Raw genomic sequence first — 21,759 nt, 5'->3', positions numbered from 1 at the left:
AACAAGGCCCAGGCTGTATGAGCAAATTTTGTACCTATGTTACTCCACGTAATTTTTTTCCCTCTTTTGCCGGACTCTCGCAATATTGTCATTCCTTTTGTGTCCATACGCTCATCCCTGTGATCATTGGTTGTATATTTTGTTTACGACATGTCTTGCCGTTTTTCATCTACCTCCTAATTTTGGCTGGAACATTATGAACTTGCACCTGTTCTTTAATCCATGTCGATTTCTTTTCAGCTCTCTTTAATGATACCAGTAACAAAACTCCACTTTGAAATCCACTAATGTTTTGAGATAAATTTTCAAAATTGAGTATACGTCTGCCTTCACGAACAGCAAACTGCGGCTCCAGTGTCGGCTTCACTGGCCTGCAGTCTGTTCATTGCATACACTTCATGTGCCTACTCACTGCAAAATTATGGCCTGCTGAACTCCAAATTTCGGTCCAGTCAACTTACCTATTTTATAATGGAAAACATTAGGAAATATTCAGTGATAGCATGATTTACTTCTGCCTCATGCTGAAGTTTGTACTGCACCATGCGACTGCTCCGTGCCATGATGAGTGTTCATAAAAAAATATGACCTCTTCTGTGAAGGCTAATGGCACACAGTTGAAAATTTGCTCTTGTAAGACGAGGAATAATATTTTTAAACTGCATTTATTCTTCATAAGTCTCTTTTCCTTTCCTTTTGCAGTTTTGGCAACCGCCTATTGGTCAGCCTGGAACATCTGAAGAGTAAGTTTTGATTATCAGACCAAGCCTAACTTTTCTTCAATTGCAGAGCTTCAGAGAACAGTGTATAGCTTTCGTTTGCAGCCATATGTTTGCGCTTGGGTGGATGTCAATCAGTAATTACTCTCTTATTGTAACATCCTTTGCTTCCAGCTTGAAAATGTCCACTTTCAGCTAACTCCAGCTGGAATCTCTTGAAACTCCACTTTCAGCCATTCCAGCTGGAAGTGCAGCTGAAAATGTGCTTCTCCAGCTGGAATTGTTATCACCATGTTTATATGCAAATGTTAGTGAAGGCGACATCGGGCACACTCAGAAGTGGGCCTTGTACGGATATGTCACCCAGGTGGGCCTTTCCTGCGCTGGCCTTCAAGTAGGCACTCTGATGGGGTATCAGGGAGAGATGCAGACACTACTGGAATCGCCGTCAATTTTTTCCTTGGAAGGGGGTGAAACGCTCAGTAGTTGCTTACGTGTGTGTGTGTGTATGCCAATGTACCTATAATAGGACTGAAGAACCACGAAAAAAAAAGCAGCTGGTAAAGGAGATAACAAAAAGTGGTTATATTGTTTCATTCCTTCGTGCGATGATTTCTTGCAGTTGTTTAGGCTATTATGTGCTGTCAACTGGCCTACAGCCAGACCCTTCTAAATCTGTATGCCAGATGTGTATGGTTTTGTCACCCGCCAAGTGGAACCATTTTGCAGAGCCATTTTGCCTGATGGTGATGCCCAGTTATGCGTTGGAATTTATCCTTGTGCCTCTCTGCTTGGTGTTGCAGCGTCAAGCCATTTGCTACCCAGCCCTATGCTCTGCAGAGCCCCAAGGCTCCCCCCGGCAGTGGTGGTGCGGGTGTCGACCTGCTGCCACCTCCGCACGGCGGCATGACGCCCTCCTGGGAAGGCCGCTCCATCGCCACCCACAAGTTGCGCCTGGTCGAGTTCTCCGCTTTCATGGAGCTGCAGCAGGATGCTGACACGGTAATGGTAACGGTAATTTTTTTTTTGTTCCCAAAAGCTTTGTTAAATCGCTGATTTCGTTAAGCCGGGCTCCTATGTTTCAGCAGTCCAAATAAAGTTACAGGTTCTTAGAACAACCCTGTAAAAACAATACAATCTTGATGATACAATTACAGTTTATCTTAATTTCACAATGATACAAATTTTAAAAATGTCTCGGCCAGAGTTTTACATAAAATATGATGGATGATACAAAACCGTGAACCATCAGGCGCCTGCCAGCAGGCGCACGGTGTTGGTGATGCTGTTCGAAAGGGACTACTTGGTGACAGGTAGTGATGATGCCACAAGGTCACGTGACCCAGGTGGCCCATCTAGGTTGTTTCTCCGGGGATTTTAAAGTGAAAGCTTTACTGGCCTAGCGGCGCCAATTTCTCTGTGGGCTGGAGTTTGACCTTGAACTTACTTGCTGCGCTGCTGCCATAGCAACACATCACGTGACTTTGCCACGCCGCCGAGCTGAGTCTTCGCTGTCGCTGCGCTGGGGCTCCGCAGCCGCGGATCGGCTGCTGCCTGACCACGTGATCTAGTTGAGCAGACACTGCTTAGCATCTGTAACGTTGAGTGTGTTCCACACACTGGATAGGCAGTGCAGCACGCCCACCCTGCCACCCTGGCAGGCGGCAGTTAATGGTTGATCGCGAGAGGTTGGTCACCCAATGATTGCAGCAGCCTATTGCTGCACTGCCGCGTGTCCACCACAACGTTGACAGCACTAATATATGTAGCCCATATCTCTCTCTTACCCCTGGCATGTACCTCAAAGGGCAATTGAGGTGTCCACTGGCCCAGTGAGCAAGTTATGCGCCCTTCCTTTCCTCAAAATCATCGGTGTATAGAACATTGTGAATGCCAACACCAATGAACACAATTAATGCCTACAGCTTTTGCTTTGTATATCCTGGATTAACTGAGCTAATACACATTAATTTTTTTCACTAAATGGTGCTGTGCCGATGGTAGGCAGCAGGCTTCGCCGCACTACACAAGTGGCTGGTTTTGTAGTGTGCCCATTGGGGGTTTCATATGTGTGCAATAGATGGCGTGGCAGTATGTTTTTCTCTACAGAATGAAGCCTGCCAGCAAAACACTTGTGCTTAAAAGGGCGCTTGAAAATCGCAGTCTGTCTCGGCTCATGTGCTTTCCAAGGAGGCTTTTGGTACACGCATGCGATGTGCAAGGTTTTCATTAAATCAAAAGTGCGGTATAAATTTACTTCATTAAAACATAGCAAAAATACTTGGTTTTCAATGGGGTAGAGATCGGGAAGCAAAAAAATGTGTGACTTCACGAATTTATTTAAATTGTGGTTAGCTGTATCATGGTTCGACTGTAATGAATAGCGCATTTTGTAGTTTGTAAGTGTGACCCACTGTTTTGCTGCCAAAGTTAGCAGCTGGGTGTCCGTGGCCGAGTCAACTGTCCAAGAAGCAGTCATTACTATGAGCCGCCGCGGTGGCTCAGTGGTTATGGCACTCGGCTGCTGACCCGAAAGACGTGGGTTCGATCCTGGCCACGGTGGTCGAATTTCGATGGAGGCGAAATTCTAGAGGCCCGTGTACTGTGCAATGTCAGTGCAAGTTAAAGAGCCCCAGGTGGTGGAAATTTCCGTGGCCCTTTACTATGGGGCCTTTGACAGCCTGTGTCACTTTGGGATGTTAAACCCCCATGAACCATGTCACTATCAGTTCTTTGCCTCCGGAGAGGGCAAAAGTTCTAGGAGCCTTTCTTTTTTAACTATGAAAAAGTCTTCTAGCGGCCAGTGTCTGTTTAAGCCACAGGAGTTGAACTGAAACTGTCGAATGCAAGCGTACATTGCGTCTAAAGAAGGGAGTCTCAGTGCAGAATTGTCCAACAAGATGACAAGAAAGGTCATTAGAATTGAAAAAGTTTTAGTAACAGCTGTTCACTGTCAACAGTGCCTTTATTTTGGTCAAAGCAATCAAAGTGAGCAAGCAAGGCCTCGTTGAAAGCTCAAAAATAAATGGTACAAATAATTGAGCTAGTTACACAGTTGAAATCTTCATATAAAAGATTGCCTGAATAATCTGAAATGAGACTGGCACGTCAAGAGATGTAGTTATAGCACATGACCCCATAATACTGTATGTAGCCTAAAGCAATGTTGAACTGTTTTCTTTCCAGTGTAACAAGCATCTGTTTGTGCACATCGGTGGCCCACCTACCTATACAGATCCACTCCTGGAGGTAGGTTCAATTGCTACATTATTCTGAAGCCATGTGCCAAGACAGCATTTTTCGTTCTGTGTACTGTGTGCAGCCCAGTGCATGCTCATGAGGCCTAATCGCTTTTTTTTTTTGTGAGCTATTGGTCAAAGATACTGTCATGTAGCTTATCTTTGGCTCGTTTTTCTTGATATTTCCTGTATTCACAGCCATAGAGTGGTTGTACATTGAAACATAAGCATCAGTTGCAATGTAAAGCACTTTTCCAAAATGGCGATCGGAAAGATCATATGAGCTGTTTGGTATAAGGTATAGGAACTTGTTCTGTCCCTATGGGAAAGGATAAATACACAGAATATGGACGCACAGATAGGCAAAATACAGCCAGGCTAGGCAACAAATTTGTCGGATTTCGCATATGATCTGTTATGCGCATATGATTTTTCAAGTGCGCACAGAGGTCACACCTGTACAATTACATTTGCTTTGCACAACTAGATCGTCAGCAAGACTTGCCCGATTTCAGCTTTTTATCCCTTTAAAGCAGCGCTAATTTTGTTTATGATGGACTAAAGCAGTTTTGAAGCTATGAACTTGACATGGCGAGGAAGTGTTGCCAGCCTCTTAGGAGTCACTGTTTTTATTTTGCTTCAAATTTCAATTCTCTTTCCCTGTTTTCATCTCCAGGCAGTGGACATCCGGCAAATCTATGACAAGTTTCCCGAGAAGAAGGGGGGTCTTAAGGAGCTGTATGACAAGGGTCCTCAGGACGCCTTCTTTTTGGTCAAGTTCTGGGCCGATCTCAACACAAGCATTCAGGACGAAGCTGGCGTCTTTTATGGCGTCACTAGTCAGTGAGTATTATTTTCTTGCTTTTCACATGCACTGGCGTTCAATATACAAAGTGAAAATTGCATTTGGCTATTAAACTTATTTAGGAAGAGTTTGACATAGCCGATAATTTGTAATTTTTGCTGTTGTTGCGTCGAGATCTGACTGTATTTCACAATTGCTCAGATAAAAACTTTCCTACGGTTTCTATTATGAATACATTTGTACTGTTTGTTGCGTAGTACTCACAGAGGGGTCGATATTTTGTGAACCATATTGTTTACACTACATCTATTCCATTTGTGCTGCGGCAACACCAACATAACAAAATGACTTATTGGCTGAAAATATGATAAGGCATTTTATTCCACTGTAATACGAAAACAACCAACCTTTCGCTGTTGTATTACTGATGCAAATAATATTCCTCAAAACTGTGAGCTTGAGAGCGTGTCCTCCACCAACTTCTTGAAGCAGAGGGACTTTGCCTCAGTACTAAGTTGGATCTTTTTTTCTGAATTTCAAGCGTCATGTGCATTTTTGAAAAACGAAAATGATCCCATGATCTCTATGCTGTTAATTTCACATATCCTGTATCCTAATGTTGTAATGTTATATTTTCCAACTATTTCGGCAGTTCGCGAGAAATGTTGTACATACATGCAAAAAAAATGAATTGTAGGAGTGTTTCTTTGTAAAACTAACAAGTTGGCTTTCTTGAGGCCTGGCTATGCAGTCAGAAAAATGTTTATTTATATAGATATGATAAATGGCACCTGAAAGTTAGAAAACTGTAGAGCTGTAGGGGGTAATTAAAATGTGCATTGAAGATACAGCTATAAAATGTTTTGCTTGTACCTAAAAAAGGCATATTGCACAAGAGCACATGCAATAAATCCACTCTCAGAAAGAAGGAAATGGATAGATGACAGGAGTTTAAAATATACTGCAGTACACAGGCCTGACATAACCTTGATAATTGGAATAGCGTAGTGAAAGGACATGGGTGCAGCGTGTACAGGTGCGACCATAATAATACAGTGCGCACTTTGGCATTGAAACTTTCTTACCGTGAAGAAAATTTAAAGGTTTTGGGCTTATATGTGAACACACCGATATTGTTTGCTGATATATATTAGGTACGTCATAATTTTCACTACGCAAAATATGAGCGCAGTTTAATTGCTGAAGCATGCTCCGTATTATGCCACAGCTGTGAGTGAGAAGACAGAGGAAACATTGTGCACTGTTTATCATTGTAGTGCTTAGCAGCTGCACTTAACTAGATTCTTAGTGCTATGGAAGGAAGCTATCTTTCATTGTGGTAAACAATGCAGAGGCCCAAAACTAAGGTCCGTCTACTCCTTTTTTTAGTCTTTCATCTTCTGCCCTGTTTGTCACTGTGAATCATTACCAACTCAATCAGCTAACTCTACTGCGAAGTTATCTTTGCTGACCAATTCCCATTTTTGTTTTACAGGTATGAAAGTAATGACAACATGACAATAACTTGCTCTACAAAGGTTTGCTCTTTTGGGAAGCAGGTTGTTGAGAAAGTTGAGGTACGTATGTTCTGTATTTGCAAGAATTGATTTTTCTTTGTGGTCTTATTATTAAACTTTGAATTAGCATGCAGAATGCAAGATTTATGACCTTTGTGGTACACTATGAGCTTCATGTTTTGATCATTTCAGGAATAATTTTGATGTCTGCAATGTAGTCATTACAATGAACTGTGCACATATCAGTGCAAATGGTGAATCATGTTTGTAGTTTAACATTGTATAAAAGCTTCTTCTTAGGTCAAGTGCTGCGAATACATTAAAACCTAATTGATATTTTCCTGGTTTAAATGATTTCCCAGTTCATACGTTCAAAATTGCGGGCAAATGAAAATGTCCGATAGAGTTACTATTTTTCTTCTGATTAATACCTTCCCAGAAACTCAATTTCCCAGTTACTACGTACAAGATTTCTACAAATTTTGGTCATATAACATGTTTGACGACCAAACGCTTGTCTGAGCTGAATCTGGGTGCACGCGACGTGAGCTGAAATGCAGAGTCTTCTGCCAAAATGGCTTCTCTGCACGGTGTAGCTGCAGAAGGGAGAAGCATCTGAACGTAAACTGTAAGGAAGACGACGAGCATATGCACGAGCCGCATGGCCATCGCCTGGTGCATGCTCTTGGCTGGACTAGCTGAACTCGGTCTGCTGTTGGCCCTGCTCCCGTTAAGAAGCTTCTCCAAATAAACCCCACCTTACATTTGGTGGAGGTGCCGGGCATTATCCTGTTGCCCTGGAACTCCGCAACCGAACGCTACCCCCTACTGCGATGCTTTCGGATGCCGACCACCAAGCCGTATAAGTGAGCCCGGCTGCCGTCGTCCGTGATGGTTCTTTCTGCCAGCGAGACCCTGCAATCTTCAGCGGCACGGATGACCATGATGTTGAGGATTGGCTCACATCGTATGAGTGGGTGAGCGCATACAACAACTGGGACGCGGAAACCAAACTGAACAATGTGATTTTCTATCTGATGGGCGTGCCGAATCTGTGGTATCGCAACCACGAGGCCGACATTACATCATGGTTCGTGTTCAAGGCAAACTTCTCGGAGGTATTCGGCCGTCCGGCTGTCAGAAAACTCCGTGCCGAACAGCGCTTATGCGCGGTCGAGCAGGTAGGAGAGAACTTCACCAGTTACATTGAGGATGTTGTCGATCTGTGCAAGAGGGTAAATGCATAGATTTCCGAAGCCAACAAGATCAGGCATATTCTCAAGGGCATTGATGACGACGCCTTTCAGGTGTTGTCGTGAGACCTGCGCACTGTCGCAGAAGTCGTCACCTTATGTCAGAGCTTCGACGAACTACGCAAGCAGAGGGCTCTGACATGTGAACACACCACGAACATCGACTCGCTTGCTGGCCTAAACCATGCAAGAGACCAGTCATCGCTCCTGCCGCACATCAAGCGCTTCATCCGTGAAGAAGTTGCTCTGCAGCTCTTGCTTATTTCACGCCGTCGAGAGCCATCACCACACATAACTCCGAATCTGCAGCACATCATTCAAGAACAGGTCGCTGAAGCTCTCCTGCAAGCCCCTCAGCCCACACCTATCACGGCCCCGCTGACATATGCGGACGTTGTTGCACGACCTCGTCCACCTACCTATGCTCCGCCTCCTGGTCCCATTCGAGAGCCCGCTGCTTTTATTCCACCGCCTGCTCGTCTGCAAATCTCCTGGGGCACGCCTAAAAATAATCGACCGCCTGCTCAACTGGAGGACTCCTGGCGCACACCTGACAACCGCGCGATCTGCTACTTCTTGCGGCTTGCCAGGTCATGTGGCACGGCTTTGCCGTCGACGCATGAACGTCCCACGACCACCTCCTGAAGTTTCCGTTATTGGTCCTAGCATCAGTGCTCACCTCCTGCTGAGCCGCCCCTAAGGTGTTGTCTGTCTCCTGAGCGCGCCGCCTTGTCCGGACGCCGTTTGCCTTCTCCACGTCGGTGCTCCATCTCTCCGATGCGACGACATCCCTTGACCACTCAAGAGAAAAACTAGGTGCCGCAGTTCCTGAGGCGAGAACTGAGCAGTCATCGAAATTTGAAAGGCCTGGTTTGTCTGCCACTAATTTAATTGAAGTTTTTGTGGAGGGCGTATCTGTGATGGTGCTTGTCGACACCGGTGCTGCAGCTTTCGTCATGGATGCAGCACTTTGCCGCTCTTTGAGGAAAGTGAAGACACCCCTTTCTTCCCTGTCGTTACGAACTGCAATTGTGCACCTCATCCAGCCATTAGCAGCGTGTACTGCTCGAGTAGTCACAGAAGACATTTTATATTTTGCAGAGTTCATCGTTGTGCCGTCATGTTCGCATTCGATCATCTTGGGCTGGGACTTCCTATCGCTCCAAGACGTGGTCATCGACTGCGCTTGGGCTCAAGTAGCTCTATGTTGCCGAATCCCATGCCAGAGACTGAAATTTGTGGTGCCCCTGATTCTGCCAAAGCTTTTGTCGCCGACAGTACCGATATTCCTGCGTGCTCTTCCGTGATTGTGCATCTCTCCTGTGCTTGTGTTCGCGATGCCAGTGTCATCTTCACACCGTCTCCTACTACTTTTCTACGCTGCCATTGTCTGCCGCTACCTTATGCCCTGCTCACTTTCTCCGCCGGCCTCACCGCACTGTGGGTCTTCAACCCGTTTTCAAGCTGCTTCGCTTTGCGTAGCAGAGAATGCGTCGGCACTGTGCAGCTCTTTGATTCTGTTTACAACCGCCCCGAAGCTGTCGCAGAATCACCGCCGGTCGCCATGGATGCCCTCAACTCCCCTACTCCTGTGCCCGTCCCATTGTGGACCGACCTATTCCTTCGCTCTATTGATGCCACTCTTCCTCCAAGTCAGTGAACCCAGCGTCTTGCGCGTCTCAACTTGAGGAGTTTCGCGCCTCCTTCGATTGCCACCAACACGTTTTGGGGCGCACATCGACTGTTGAGCATTGCATTGACACCGGCACCCATGCCTCTTTGCGACAGCGCCCATATCATGTTTCCACCACTGAACGACGAATTATTGAAGAGCAGGTAGACACCATGCTTCAGAGTGGAATTATTCAGCCTTCCACCGGCCTCTGGGGCTCCCCGGTTGTCTACTACGACCCCGCTGTCTTGTACGCCCCTTAAGTCGCCAGGATTGCTCCTCTTCTGTTTGCGGGCCATTGTAAGGAAGACGACGAGCAAACGCGTGAGCCGCATGGCCATCGCCTGGTGCACGCTCCTGGCTGGACTAGCTGACCTTGGATTGCTGTTGTCCCTGCTCCCGTTAAGAAGCTTCTCCGAATAAACCCCACCTTACAAAACAACATACGAGCAGGCCATTGCAGGAACACGGCATGAAGAGGAAAAACACAGCTGGATCTTCGCAGTGCCTAAAGGCTAGGGGGGAAGCTGTTCAGAACTACAACAGTGCGCTTATATGCAAGCGGGCTGGGTGGGGGGAGCGCAGCATAAGGGGCAAGAACACTGTGGAAGTCAGCCTGTATGGCTTCCACACAGTGCACTAATGCTTAGAGGGAGAGCATCTGAAAACAATGCGCAAGAGATCTGAACTACTTTTGCCATTGCCATCGGCGGACTGGATGCGTTGTGAAGTTTCTTCCATGCTAAGGGCAACGAAAATGTGGAACGAATTCTTTGAGTTCTAGAAAAGAAGCTGATCAGCCTTGTTATGAGATGAAATGTCAGTTGAAAAGTGTACTTCGTTGAGCAGTTACTTTTCCAAAGTTAAAGGTTGGATCATATGTTCTTGTGGATAAGTTTTTTTTCCGCATTAAAAAAAAAATCTTATCAATGAGGTTTTGCTGTACTGCTGCTTTTGTCACTATTTCTTTCAAGTTCATTTCACTTAATTGATCTAGTGGTCATCAAAGTTTTGCTGAATGAGAAAGGTTTTAGGGGCGTGCGAATATTGAAATTTTCGAATATGAATTGAATACGAATATGAAGAAAAAATGGCTTTGAATATCAAATCGAATATCGAATATCTGTTAAGTACAAAAAAAATTTCAGAAAATGATAAACAAGCAAATGTTGCCCTTATTTTTTTCAAGATAGTGTATGGTCTTTGCAACTAAAATAAACAAAACTAAATGCCTCAGTACCGTATAAAAAAACATGATGTGCACAGAAATATATACTACTTGATTAGACAGCATAACAATATCCAAACTATAATGAGGTCATGCAAAACAAAATCCATAAAATGACAAGACTGGCAACAAAAATGAACATGATGACTAGTAAAACCTCATTCATTTGGAGTTCAAGGGACCGGAAGAAATATGCTCGTTTCATCCGAAGGCCTCCGGTTTATAAAATTAGCCGTGCACACCCCCCCCCCCCCCCCCCACGTTTGGAAAAAATCAACCTGCCGAAAATGCAAAGATGCAGTAAGGCCTTATGAGGGGGGCTTCATCATGCTAACACCTTTAAGCCAGTGACTAGTCGCCCGTTTTAGTGAGCTGGAAGAACAACACAAATGCAAGCAAGGGGCCGGGGAAGACACACTGGCGTCGGAACGGCGAGACCGTTTCTAAAAAGGAACAGGAAATAACCTGCGGCACACCAGTCGGCGTTCGAAAGCCGCGCGGAGCGGGGATTGGACTACCGCGAACGCGCGGGCTGACAGTTGCAGTTGCCGTGGGGCAGCGGCGAAGGTCAGAAACCGAAACTACGCGGCCACGCTTTTTTTTTTTACCTAGCCACAGGGGCCTTCCCATCGTTGTCCCTCCTCTCGTTACGCCCACTAAAGAGGTGCGCGGGTTACAATGCACCATGCAATAGGCGAGATTTTTACAGGATCCCTTGCCCTATTGTGACAACTCGACGCGCCCCTTCAGAAGGCCCCTGCGTCATTCCGCAAGTAGGCTTTCCCGCATGGCGTAGTTTACAAAACGGGTTGGCGGAGGTCACTCTCGCAGTTATGAAGGCGACAGGACGCATTCCTAGGATGTGGGCATTAAATATGTAAGGTATTACAGAAGGATTACAAAAAAAAAAGCGCGATTTCGCGTTGCGAATGTTCGATGCGGGCCGTCGGCCGTCTTGTTCACAGCACGTGTGATATGTGGGAAAGCCCACTTGCGGAAATTCTCACGAGGTCAAGCCTAGCGGCGTCGGAATGCGATCGGTCCGCGTGATAAACGACGGAGAGGGAAGGGAATAGGACCTCCATAATGTTTTCCTAGAATTTTTAACTCGATAATCGGCTAATTTGCCCAGATATTGTGGTTTTGCCATGGTCGAATTTATTAAAGTCTGCGCGGTATACGACTGCTGGCGAGCATTGGAGAATTTTCGAATATTTGGAAGTTCTCGAATATCAATTTCCCGAATACGAATTGAATATCAAACATATTCAAAATTTCGAATATTCGCACAACCCTAGTTTCGCAGTATTTTCGTGTTTTTATACAATGGAATTGAAACTAGCTGCTTGCAAGTATTATTGTCAAAACTGATGTTGAATTTATCTACGCTTTGTTTTCAGACTGAGTATGCAAGGTTCGAGAATGGCCGTTTTGTGTATAGAATTCATCGATCACCAATGTGTGAATACATGATCAACTTCATTCACAAGTTGAAGCATTTGCCTGAGAAGTACATGATGAACAGCGTCCTTGAAAACTTCACAATACTGCAGGTAAGAAAGATGCTACGCGAAAAATATCATAAAACAGATTTAAGGGTAGGTGACCACAGGTGCTCGTTAATTTAAACTCATTGGCAGGTTTGGTGCTGGTTACAAAATGCTCGTAAATTCTTACCACTTCACGGTAAAGTTATTCGTCTGAGTATCATTTTCTGAGAGGCTGTCATGTTTACGCGTGTCACTTTGCTGCCACTGTGTTGTTCAGTGAGCGGGGATATGGTCAATTTAAACATCACTGTAAAACATGGAAGTTGTTTGAATACGTACAATGTGTGGCACATATGGTGTGTGACACATGGTGTAGGCATACATTCCGTGCATGTTATGTGTACTTGCGTTCTGTTGCCCCCAGTGTAATCATAAAAATGATGGGGAACAGAAAGGCATAGTGCTTTGCCTTTCATCATCTCAGGTGTTTCTATTGCCAGCTGCCACAGAAGTAGTGGCCACTGTGGCAAGGAGAAAAAATGGTAAGGATTTAATATCTTAATGAATGTTAAACGTAAAGACTTGCCCACTTGCTAAAGACAGCGCTTTACTATATGAAATTTGTATACACAAGGTATATTCATTTGTTTTCAACTTAGGGAACCCAAACAGCCTTCAAGAGGTGTTCAAAAACAATGTGTGGCTTTGCTTCTATCCCCTCCGGCCTAACATGGGTGCACAAAAGAGCACGTATAAGCACAAGCACTCAAAATATGCCGAAATTTAATTAAAAACTGGAGGGGACAATTAAGCTCTCCCTTAAGGTTATGCTGCAATAGCGTTAATGGGATCATAGGTCACTGGTGGTCCTCTTTATGCCCTGCTGGCGCAGTGGGGCAGCAGTTAAGTGATAGAGTCGAACCCGGATATATCGAACCCGCATATTTCGAATTATTGGCTATATCGAACACAAAGATTATGCGCTTGAAAATACTGTGTAAAAGTATAGGACAGTTGCGTAGTGTATCGAACTCCAGTTTCGGTGGCCGTTCGATATTTCGAACGTCGCGCCAGGCCCCTGGGAGGTGCGCTTTGCCCAAAGACACTTGTATCTCCGGTCACACAATGCTCGACACGGAGGCGAGCGGCGACGTTTGCAAGCCATGCCTCCTCGGGAAAGAGAGAAAACCGGTCGCAAGTGAGGGCAGCGCGTCCTCACTGGTGAGGGAGACGAGAGAACTGGAAAGAGGCAGGCGTGGCCTCCGCAATAGAGCACGCGCGCGCCGCCAGAGCAGATCGCGGAGGCCACGAGCCAGGCGATGGTTGCGCCCACAGCACCCCACGATTGGCACAGCTAGCACCAACGGCGCATTTCCACTGTGTTTTTTTCCTCTCTCTTTCATTTCCCTTTGTGCCTCCTCGACCGACGCCAGTAGACTCCATCGGCCGGTACGGGGCTTGTCGCATTTTTCTTGTGCCTTTCCTTGTTTCAACGCACCGATTGTAGCGTGCGTGACTGCTGTCATCTCGTGAGCTATGGCATCTACGGACGTAAAAGAGAGAAACAATCTGGACTTCGCAGCAAAGCTTGAGGTGATCCGGCACGTCGAGAATGGTGAAAAGAAATCCTCCGTGGCACATGCATTCATTCGGCAAAGTGGGGGCTGTCAGCAGCCAGGAGATGCAGCAGTGGCTTTCAGAGGAGTGGCCGAAGATCGCTGCAAGGTTTTTGCCTGCAAAGCTCATCAGTACAGGCGAGACTGGTCTCTTTTGGCAAATGCTGTCAAATAAAACACTCGATCCCTGTGGGAGCTCATGTCATGGCGGGAAAATGAGCAAAGTGCGTGTTACGATTCTGCTTGCAGCAAACATGGATGGCTCGTGCAAGTTGCGTCAGTTTGTTATCGGAAAGAGGACGTCATCGCGCTGTTTCAAGAATTGCAAGAAGCTTCTTGTCCGCTACGGCTGTAATAGAAAAGCCTGGATTACACGCCAACTTTTTGTTGAATGGTTGCAGGCTAGGGACGCTGAATTAGGCAGTTCGGGCCGCCGAGTATGCCTTCTGTTAGACAACTGCTCGGCCCAACACATGACTTGCAAGCTGCAGAACATTTAACTGAGGTTTCTGCCACTGAACGCCACATTGAGACTGCAGCCCATGAACCAGGGTATCGTATAGGCTTTCAAGGCAGGCTACAGAAGGCGACTTGTTCAGCGGCTCCTTATAAACCTTCGCATGGGCACTGATCTCAAGATTGACCTGCTCGGTGCCATCCAGATGATTACCAGCACTTGGAACGACGTAAAAGAGGCCACAGTAGCCAACTGTTTCGGCAAGGTAGGCCTTGAAGTAGATGGAGACTAACGTCCTGAAGCTTTGGATGACGACGATGAATGCTTGGAGGACGTGTTTCGCGACTTGTCCCTTTTTCCCGGCGTCATACCGTCGAAATTTACTGTTCAGGACTTCATCAACGCTGGCATTGAAGTTCAGGCTGTAGCTGGCCTCGCTGATGAGGACATTTTGGCCGGAATAGCTGGCGCCCAAGACGGCGATTCCAGCGATACGAGGACAACTGTGTTCCAGAAGTGATGCGCCCATGCAAAGCCGCTGAACTTGCATCAGCGTTCAGCCTCATTCGGCGTTGTTGCGGCGAAATGGAAGGTACCGGGCTGTCGCACCTGGACAGGCTCAAGAAGATTGAGGATAGTGTTTTCAACTTCATTAATCACAGCAGAAAGCAGTCGAAAATTAGCGATTTTTTTTTTCATGAAATAAAGTGCTTTCACGTTGCATGCCCAGACCTTGCGGTTCATGACTTGCGATCGGTAAAATCTCAAGTGCAGGTTAAGCCTATATCTATATATTGAATTTTTTGCTATATCGAACTATTTTCCGATCCCCTTAAAATCCGATTCTGGGTTCGATTGTATGCAACTGCCCCCTGCAGGTGGCCGTTTCAAACACAGCCACCGCTGGGGCCTGTGACACCCAGGGTGCTCTTCTCGAGCAACCTATTGCAACTAACCGTTCATTTGACTGCCACCTGCCATTTTGGGCAGTTTGCTCACAATCCGGTAAGCAGGTTGTGATGATGTCACAAGGCCCCATGGCCTAGGTGGCATGTGGGCCATTTGCTTTTTTTGCTCACAACGTCGACAACACCAACATTGGATTTTGTTGAGAACAGGAGCCATCTGTATGGTGAAAGTAAAAATGTGGGCGTAGGAAAGGCTGGGTTTAAACATGCATGCATTTACATGCTCAGTATCTTCAATCCATTGCTGCTGTGGCTAGAGTCAGCTGTGGAAGCTTCTTGTAACAAGACGTACTTAACAAATTCATTGTTATCAAGCTTTTTCCTTTACTTTCTAATATTGAGTTGTGTTAACAAAATTAACGAAGCCTTAAATAACAAATGATTGAAAGAAAACTAAACGCAAAGCAGGGAGTGTATTGCGCTGCGTAGGAAGAGTGGGTCAGGAAAACAAGCTGCCGGGCTAGTTGGTGATGCAGGTTGTTTACTAGGAAGCGCAAAAAACGGACGAGGGACGAAGTAGGGGATCGACACAAAAACATGTTCCCGAGCGCTACTACCAACTGTTTATTTATGCTGTAGTACAGGGGATATATAAGAACAGAATGTCGAGTATGCGCGTAGAGAAGGCACAAAGACCGCACATCAGTAAAGCGCACAAGTTAATCAAAACATGAATCTAAAAACATATTCAGATGAACATACGTGTACAGACGTGTCACTGACACAACCTTCAGACAGCTTTCTGATATAAGACTCTACAACGAGCCTAGCCTTATCATTACTGCTCTTGCCAAGAATCGTGGTCTTCTCCAGTCTTGCCCTACACGTGCACGAAGCAAGATGCCGGACGAGATTAGCGCTAGTATCATTATGTTTCTGGCGTGCTCCCGTAGCCGGTCATTAATACAGCGGCCAGTTTGGCCAACATATGATGCCCCACATGAGAGGGGAATGCTGTACACCATACCTGTTGCACATTTAACGTAGACAAACCCATGTTTTTTGTTGCAGCCCCTGCCGGCACAACCAGTGATGCGAGGGAATAGCTTAGACAGCTTGTTGGGTGCTGAGAACACCAAGGGCACATGGTGTGTTTTGTCTCCATAGAGGGTGTGTTTTCGCTCCATAGCTTCTGCTCCATTGCTATAAAAAGATGTCACGGAGTACATAGTTCAAGTGTTGCAGACATAGTGTGGCCACCAATTGTCTAGTGTTAGGTAGGAACATTGTTCTGTAAACTAGTGCAAGGGGTGTAGCTATATTGTAACTATGGTCACCTTTTCTTCATGCAGGTCGTGACCAATCGGGACACTCAGGAGACACTTCTGTGCATCGCGTACGTGTTCGAAGTCTCCACGAGCGTTCATGGAGCCCAGCATCACATCTATCGTCTCGTCAAAGACTGAGTGCCTCGGCTCATGTCCTCCTCGCCACTCTTAGTGCCTCACATCAACTGCAGCCACCACGAGCACACAGGCGCTGCAAAGCAAAAAAAAGATATGCCTGTGTGTGGATGGGACATGAAAAAAAAAAAAATGGTGCATCATCTGTACATAGCAGTGCCACCGCGATCTTTTTCTGCTGGGTCTTTTTTTTCCCTGCAAATTCCTCTTGGTGCTTTGCTTATCCATTTTCCCACGCTACGTGTGTGTGTGTTTTGCGGGCTTCTCCAGTCGCATTTCTTTTTTGTCTGTCATCTACTTTTCTTCTATTTGTTTCCCAATTATACGAAAACAAGCGCAGCTTGCCTCGCGTTTTTGCGTTTTTGTTTTTTCTTTTACAAAGTTTTTATACCAGACACTACGCCAAGACTTTGGGTGAAAGTTTTTCGTATCTATTTTGTTTGGCAAGTACAATGCTTGACATGCTGGGTGGCCTGTACATTGCTTGCCAGTTGTGAGTGCTGAACTCTTGCAGATGGGGCAAGAGAGGAAATAAGCATGATGACTCTGATAACTAGCAAACAGTAAAAACTCTTTGTAGAGTGGTACACATTTGGCTTTATTTCTGAACTTTTCAAGACAGCCGGGTGTAAACCATTCTGGGCGGCCCACAGCTGTGCCAGAATGAATGGTTTAGGTACACTGCAGCAATTCTGTGTAGCAGCTTTAAAAACTCTTTCCTCCATGTTCATTTTATGCCAGCTATGTTGGACACATTTGTTTACCGTTACTACAAACACGCCACAAGCAATAATATGTTTCTGATGCATCGGAGTTTACTGAGCACAAAGATGAAACGAAGTTAAATATAAGACAGTCTTATATTAAAACGCCACTGCAGTTCACTACTGCATGTACTATCTGGTTAAGTTACAATTTTCTGTCTGAGCCTCAGTTTATTTGAGCACAAAAATTAGTTATTTATTTTATCGACAGTTATCGAAATGCACTTTCAGTGTACTCTATGTTGAAATCAATAATGGAGGTTTTTGTGTGAATGGTTACATTTACATGACATGCAACTTGCAGTGACGTGTTTTGTTTTTGTAGTGGCAATAGCAGCCTTGCAGACGTTGCACTTGGGAATTATTTTGTGGTCGTGCTGTTTGTTTTCTTTGGTATATATCTTTCAGTGTGAGTGCATTTCATATCTAAAGCGTCAGTTTGTGCTCATTCTTACACCTCTTGTTTTTCTGTGTCTTTACCAAGGCGCAGCATTGTTTGATGCAGTAACTAAAATTTTAGTGGCTTTGGTGTCAGTTAAAACTGACACTGCATATATCTAAAGCTGTCTGACCAAGGGAGAATGTGCTACATAAAAGTTCATGCAGCATAAATTCATGTAGGCTGCTGAATGAGTTTAATAAAGTGTAAATACAAAATACGACTACATAGTAGTGGAACTGCCTTTCCGACTCGCTTGTGTGCCTGAATATGAGAAGTGTTCAAGGTGCCCCTGAAAACATTGAGTTCACTCTTGTTATCTTCGTCAGGTCAGTGGACATTATACATTATCAATATACTGCATCAAAGTGATAATGCTGTGCCAAAAAACACAGAGGCTTCCCCGCACTGAAATGTCTGATATGTTTATGTAGATGGCGTAGTGGAACAGGTTTTTGATGTGTAACATTGTATGATCTCAAGTCATATTTTTTGGCGTTACAGTTTGTTACATTGCCAAATGAGTGTTTGAAAAGCTCAGATGGCTTGCCACGTTGGCCACTTTGGCTTGTGTCAGTGCATTTTCGTGATAAAGCCATTTTGCGAAGACACAGGCATCCTTCAAGGAGCTCCCGCAATCACCAGTAGCAGTCAGAGGGTGTTGTCAACGTATTCTTTTGAGGGCGTATGGTCTGCCAAAGGGTGCTCCTAGCAGTAGTTTGCATCACTTGTTTTTTGAAAAGTTGCAAAATGTACTTGAGTGCCATTCATGCAAAATCGTTACTCTTCTGTCGGACTACAGGATTTGCATGTTCCTCCTTTGTGTACACGCTGTCTGGAGGAGACTCCCAGTCGCTTCAGGTCGGGGCTTTTCATCAAACTATCTTGCAGCTGTTTTTTCTTTATGCTTTGAGCATAGCTTATAATATTTGATATTTTAAGCATACCATTTCTCATCTGCCATAGGCACAAGGTGCTTGAAGAAAGGTGTTCCTAGAGACAATTGTAGCATGCTGCATATTGTGCTGGTAACTGGCAACCAAAACCTTTCAAGTTTCATTTATGGAGCTTATGGAAAGTGAAGTCATTTCTTGTTTATGCTATCATGAGCTACGCACATATTCAGACCAGTTGTAGACACAGCATATTAAAGACTGTTGGAACTGAAAAAATTTTTTGCTCATGATAAAAGCCTTTTCTTGAGCTTCATTGGAGAACTAGCATATTTCAAAGAAAAAAAAAAATTGGCGGTGGTTTAGCTCTGGCTAAACCTGGAGTGACGCGATAGGTACAGCTGGCCGAGTGGAACTTGCTCAGTTGAATTGCAAAGTCAGTCTTTCGTCGCTCCATTTTGCGGGGCATTCCTTCATCTTCGTCCCACTTGACACGGCGCATGCGCACAGCTGTTGCCGGTAGCAGCAGCTGCTCCGCACCACATGGCTGGTCACGTGGCTGGTCACATGACCAACCACGTGACGAGCCACGGCGCTGCGCTGCCAGCAGCTGCTCCGCATCACGTGACCAACCACGTGACAGCGTGGCGGCGCCGCCTTGCTGAAGGCTCGAAATGCTGCCGTAATGTAGCTATCACTACAAACAATGATTTAGTGGTATTTAAAAAACTGCATAGATGTAATCAACAGTAAGACACTTTGACCATGCAGGTTTTAGCTTTTCTGTTAGTAGGCTATATTACGAAAGATAGAATCTGAAAACTTGTAGGACATAATTTGGATTGAACAAGTTGCAAGAAAGTTTATTTTTGTAATGATTGTTGAACAGCCTGTGTGATGAATTTTTCAAGCCTCCATTCATTGTTATATACATCAGGAACACATACTGAAGTGGTTTTGCTGTCGCAGTTCCCATGACACAAAAAGTCTTTTTGGCAATGCATTTATATGTACAAGTAGAAAGCTGCATCAGCATAGATGATTTCTTTCAGCTCATTTTACTCAAAATGCTACTTTTACTAGAAAGAACTTCTGAATATTTAAGGCATAAAATCCGTTCTAATAAAATTAGATTATTTTACTTGCAGTATAAGCATTTCAAATACTCGATATACTCGTCACCCAGCAGGCATAAAAATTTATCGCTTGTTTAAAATCCCAAAGAAAGCTTGTCGGCCAATATTTTTCCTATTTTGCACAACTTTAACAGAGCTGAATCAGGTTGTTATTGAATTGATTTTGGGTTGTGAGTGGTCAGTTGTACTTATACTTAAAAGCCATACTTCTACTTTACATGTATATATATATATATATTTCTTCACACAACGTCGAGATGCAGCAAAAACACCAGAAAGTCTGTTCTGCAATTAAATATTTTGAAGCATTTGAGAAATGGCAGTGCTGAACTAGGCCTATTTATCTTAATTTTAATTGCAGAGTCTGCTCGCAATAACAAACACCGTCCAAACAACAGATCCCATTTTTTTGTTTGTGGACACTAATAGTGTATTCAAGCTTTCCGACAGCTTGTTGTGCAGTTTATTCCTTATACTGTGCTTGTAACATCAGCAGTTTTATTGAGTACTGCAGCCTGAGAAATCTGTCTCTAGAAATCGCACTTGTGGCAGCTAATTCGCTGGTTTTACATTTCGGATGGTTTACTAGTTGACTGCTAGAACATTCAGCTTCAATAAGACCCAAGGGCTTGATTGCTAAACTTATGGTAGGTGGCTTTCGTGCAAAGGACACTGTTTGCTCTGAACATCTACGGGCTGTTCAAATTATTTCGTTGACCTTATGACTGTTCAATTTCTGTTAGGGTTGCATTCTAGCAAGACTTCATTGCATATGTTTTGGTTGGAATGGTTTATTACATGGAAATTAGTGCTGAAGTTTCTAGTTTTTTCTTCTTTACTGCTTTTTCTTGTGCTAAAGCTGCCTGACATTGCTTAAGTACTGCTTTTTTATCCATCCAGTTTGTATGTTTTGTGAGCGTGACCCTGTAATATTAGCAAGCTTCAAACCTGGCAGAACACCGCTTGGAAATAGAAAACTGTTCACACATGATCTCTTTTTACTGCTGCTTATATCCCACATTTCATTACGTAATCAAATCTGAACGTCTGACAGCTTGAACGTCTTTTTGACATGAATCTGTGGATATAGGAGACTGACCAGGCGCTCGATATGCTATACGGTTCTCAACAAGCAATAAACTGCACAAAAAGTGTAGAAACTCCGCCACCCAAAGAGCTTTTTGCTTTTTATTCCATGCCAAATAAAGGCTGAGACAACACCCGGAACATAGGTATTTTCGAATGCTGGAGTGTAGATAAAAATGTTGCGTGTTTCACGCCATGCACACGTATTATATAGTGCTTGCCTTGTCTCTGCTTATTTTCTTTTCCAGCTGAGTAATTATGTATGCATTCATTTGCCTCATTACGACTTGCATTTTTTGTGGAGTGCTTATTTAATATTAATTAGATGCAATGAACATGTGGCACATTTGTGATGAAGCAAAGTATTTGCCAATTGTGTTTTATATGTACATATATATAAATATATATACGGTTGTATATAGATTTATATATATGTATGACGGCGTAGGGCAAATAAAAAGATCCCTGCATATATTTTTGGCTTTCTGTGTCTTTCTATATGGCTGTGAGCTGCAATAATTTCGAAGCATGCAGAAAAAATTTTTTTTCTAGAGCGCGCATATACAGTTAATATCATTTAGCACACATGATTTAATTATCACACCAACTAACACGCGCCCACTTACAGTACAGGTCTACTTCAATCACTTGAGCACATGACACCATTTCCAAAGTGCTTACAAGCCAGTAGGTCCAAATTTGTGAAAAATTTTCCTTTCGCACTCAATTCCCCAATACAATATGCCCTTCAGTTGGCATTGGTGTTTTCGTAGCAACAAATGATGCCGACACTCCATCTGGTACGTGAAGGTGTCGAAGACCTGCTCTTTAAAATGTTGAAAAAAATGCAGAAAGCTGGTGTTACCAATTCTACAGTGCCTAATTGTGCTGGGTACACAAAAAAGTTTAGTGTGTGAAATGGAAGTCCAGGGAGTGCTTTTACTGCAGTAGCATTTAGGTTGTGTTTGTCTAGGTCAGCGCTTCTGTCTAGTGTCTCTTCTCTCGTACTGTGGTTGCATGTTTTAGCCCTGTTATTTTTTCTATAGTCGGCTTTTAGGTTGTCATCCAAAAAGC

At 44.5% G+C, this 21,759-nt stretch overlaps 1 protein-coding gene across 12 annotated transcripts in view; it reads left to right on the top strand.

Annotated features, from left to right (window-relative positions):
* The window catches only part of sd (TEA domain transcription factor 1 homolog scalloped), a 198,241-nt gene extending 177,082 nt beyond the window's left edge, over positions 1-21,159 (top strand). For 4 of the 12 annotated variants that reach the window (XM_077637202.1, XM_077637205.1, XM_077637200.1 and 1 more), the window contains 7 exons: positions 703-743; positions 1,523-1,721; positions 3,906-3,968; positions 4,635-4,801; positions 6,259-6,340; positions 11,834-11,986; positions 16,257-21,159. In XM_077637202.1, coding sequence (XP_077493328.1) covers positions 703-743; positions 1,523-1,721; positions 3,906-3,968; positions 4,635-4,801; positions 6,259-6,340; positions 11,834-11,986; positions 16,257-16,370 — 819 coding nt within the window. In that variant the 3' untranslated portion in view covers positions 16,371-21,159. Of the gene's footprint in view, positions 1-702; positions 744-1,522; positions 1,734-3,905; positions 3,969-4,634; positions 4,802-6,258; positions 6,341-6,876; positions 7,400-11,833; positions 11,987-16,256 lie in introns of those variants that run through there. The other 8 variants (XM_077637203.1, XM_077637199.1, XM_077637198.1 and 5 more) reach the window with 3 other exon arrangements.
* Positions 21,160-21,759: the final 600 nt, after the last annotated feature.

The sequence above is a fragment of the Amblyomma americanum genome, chromosome 9 (assembly GCF_052857255.1).
Source record: "Amblyomma americanum isolate KBUSLIRL-KWMA chromosome 9, ASM5285725v1, whole genome shotgun sequence".
Classification (NCBI taxonomy): Eukaryota; Metazoa; Arthropoda; class Arachnida; order Ixodida; family Ixodidae; genus Amblyomma; species Amblyomma americanum.
This window is presented reverse-complemented; position numbering and strand designations above follow the sequence as displayed.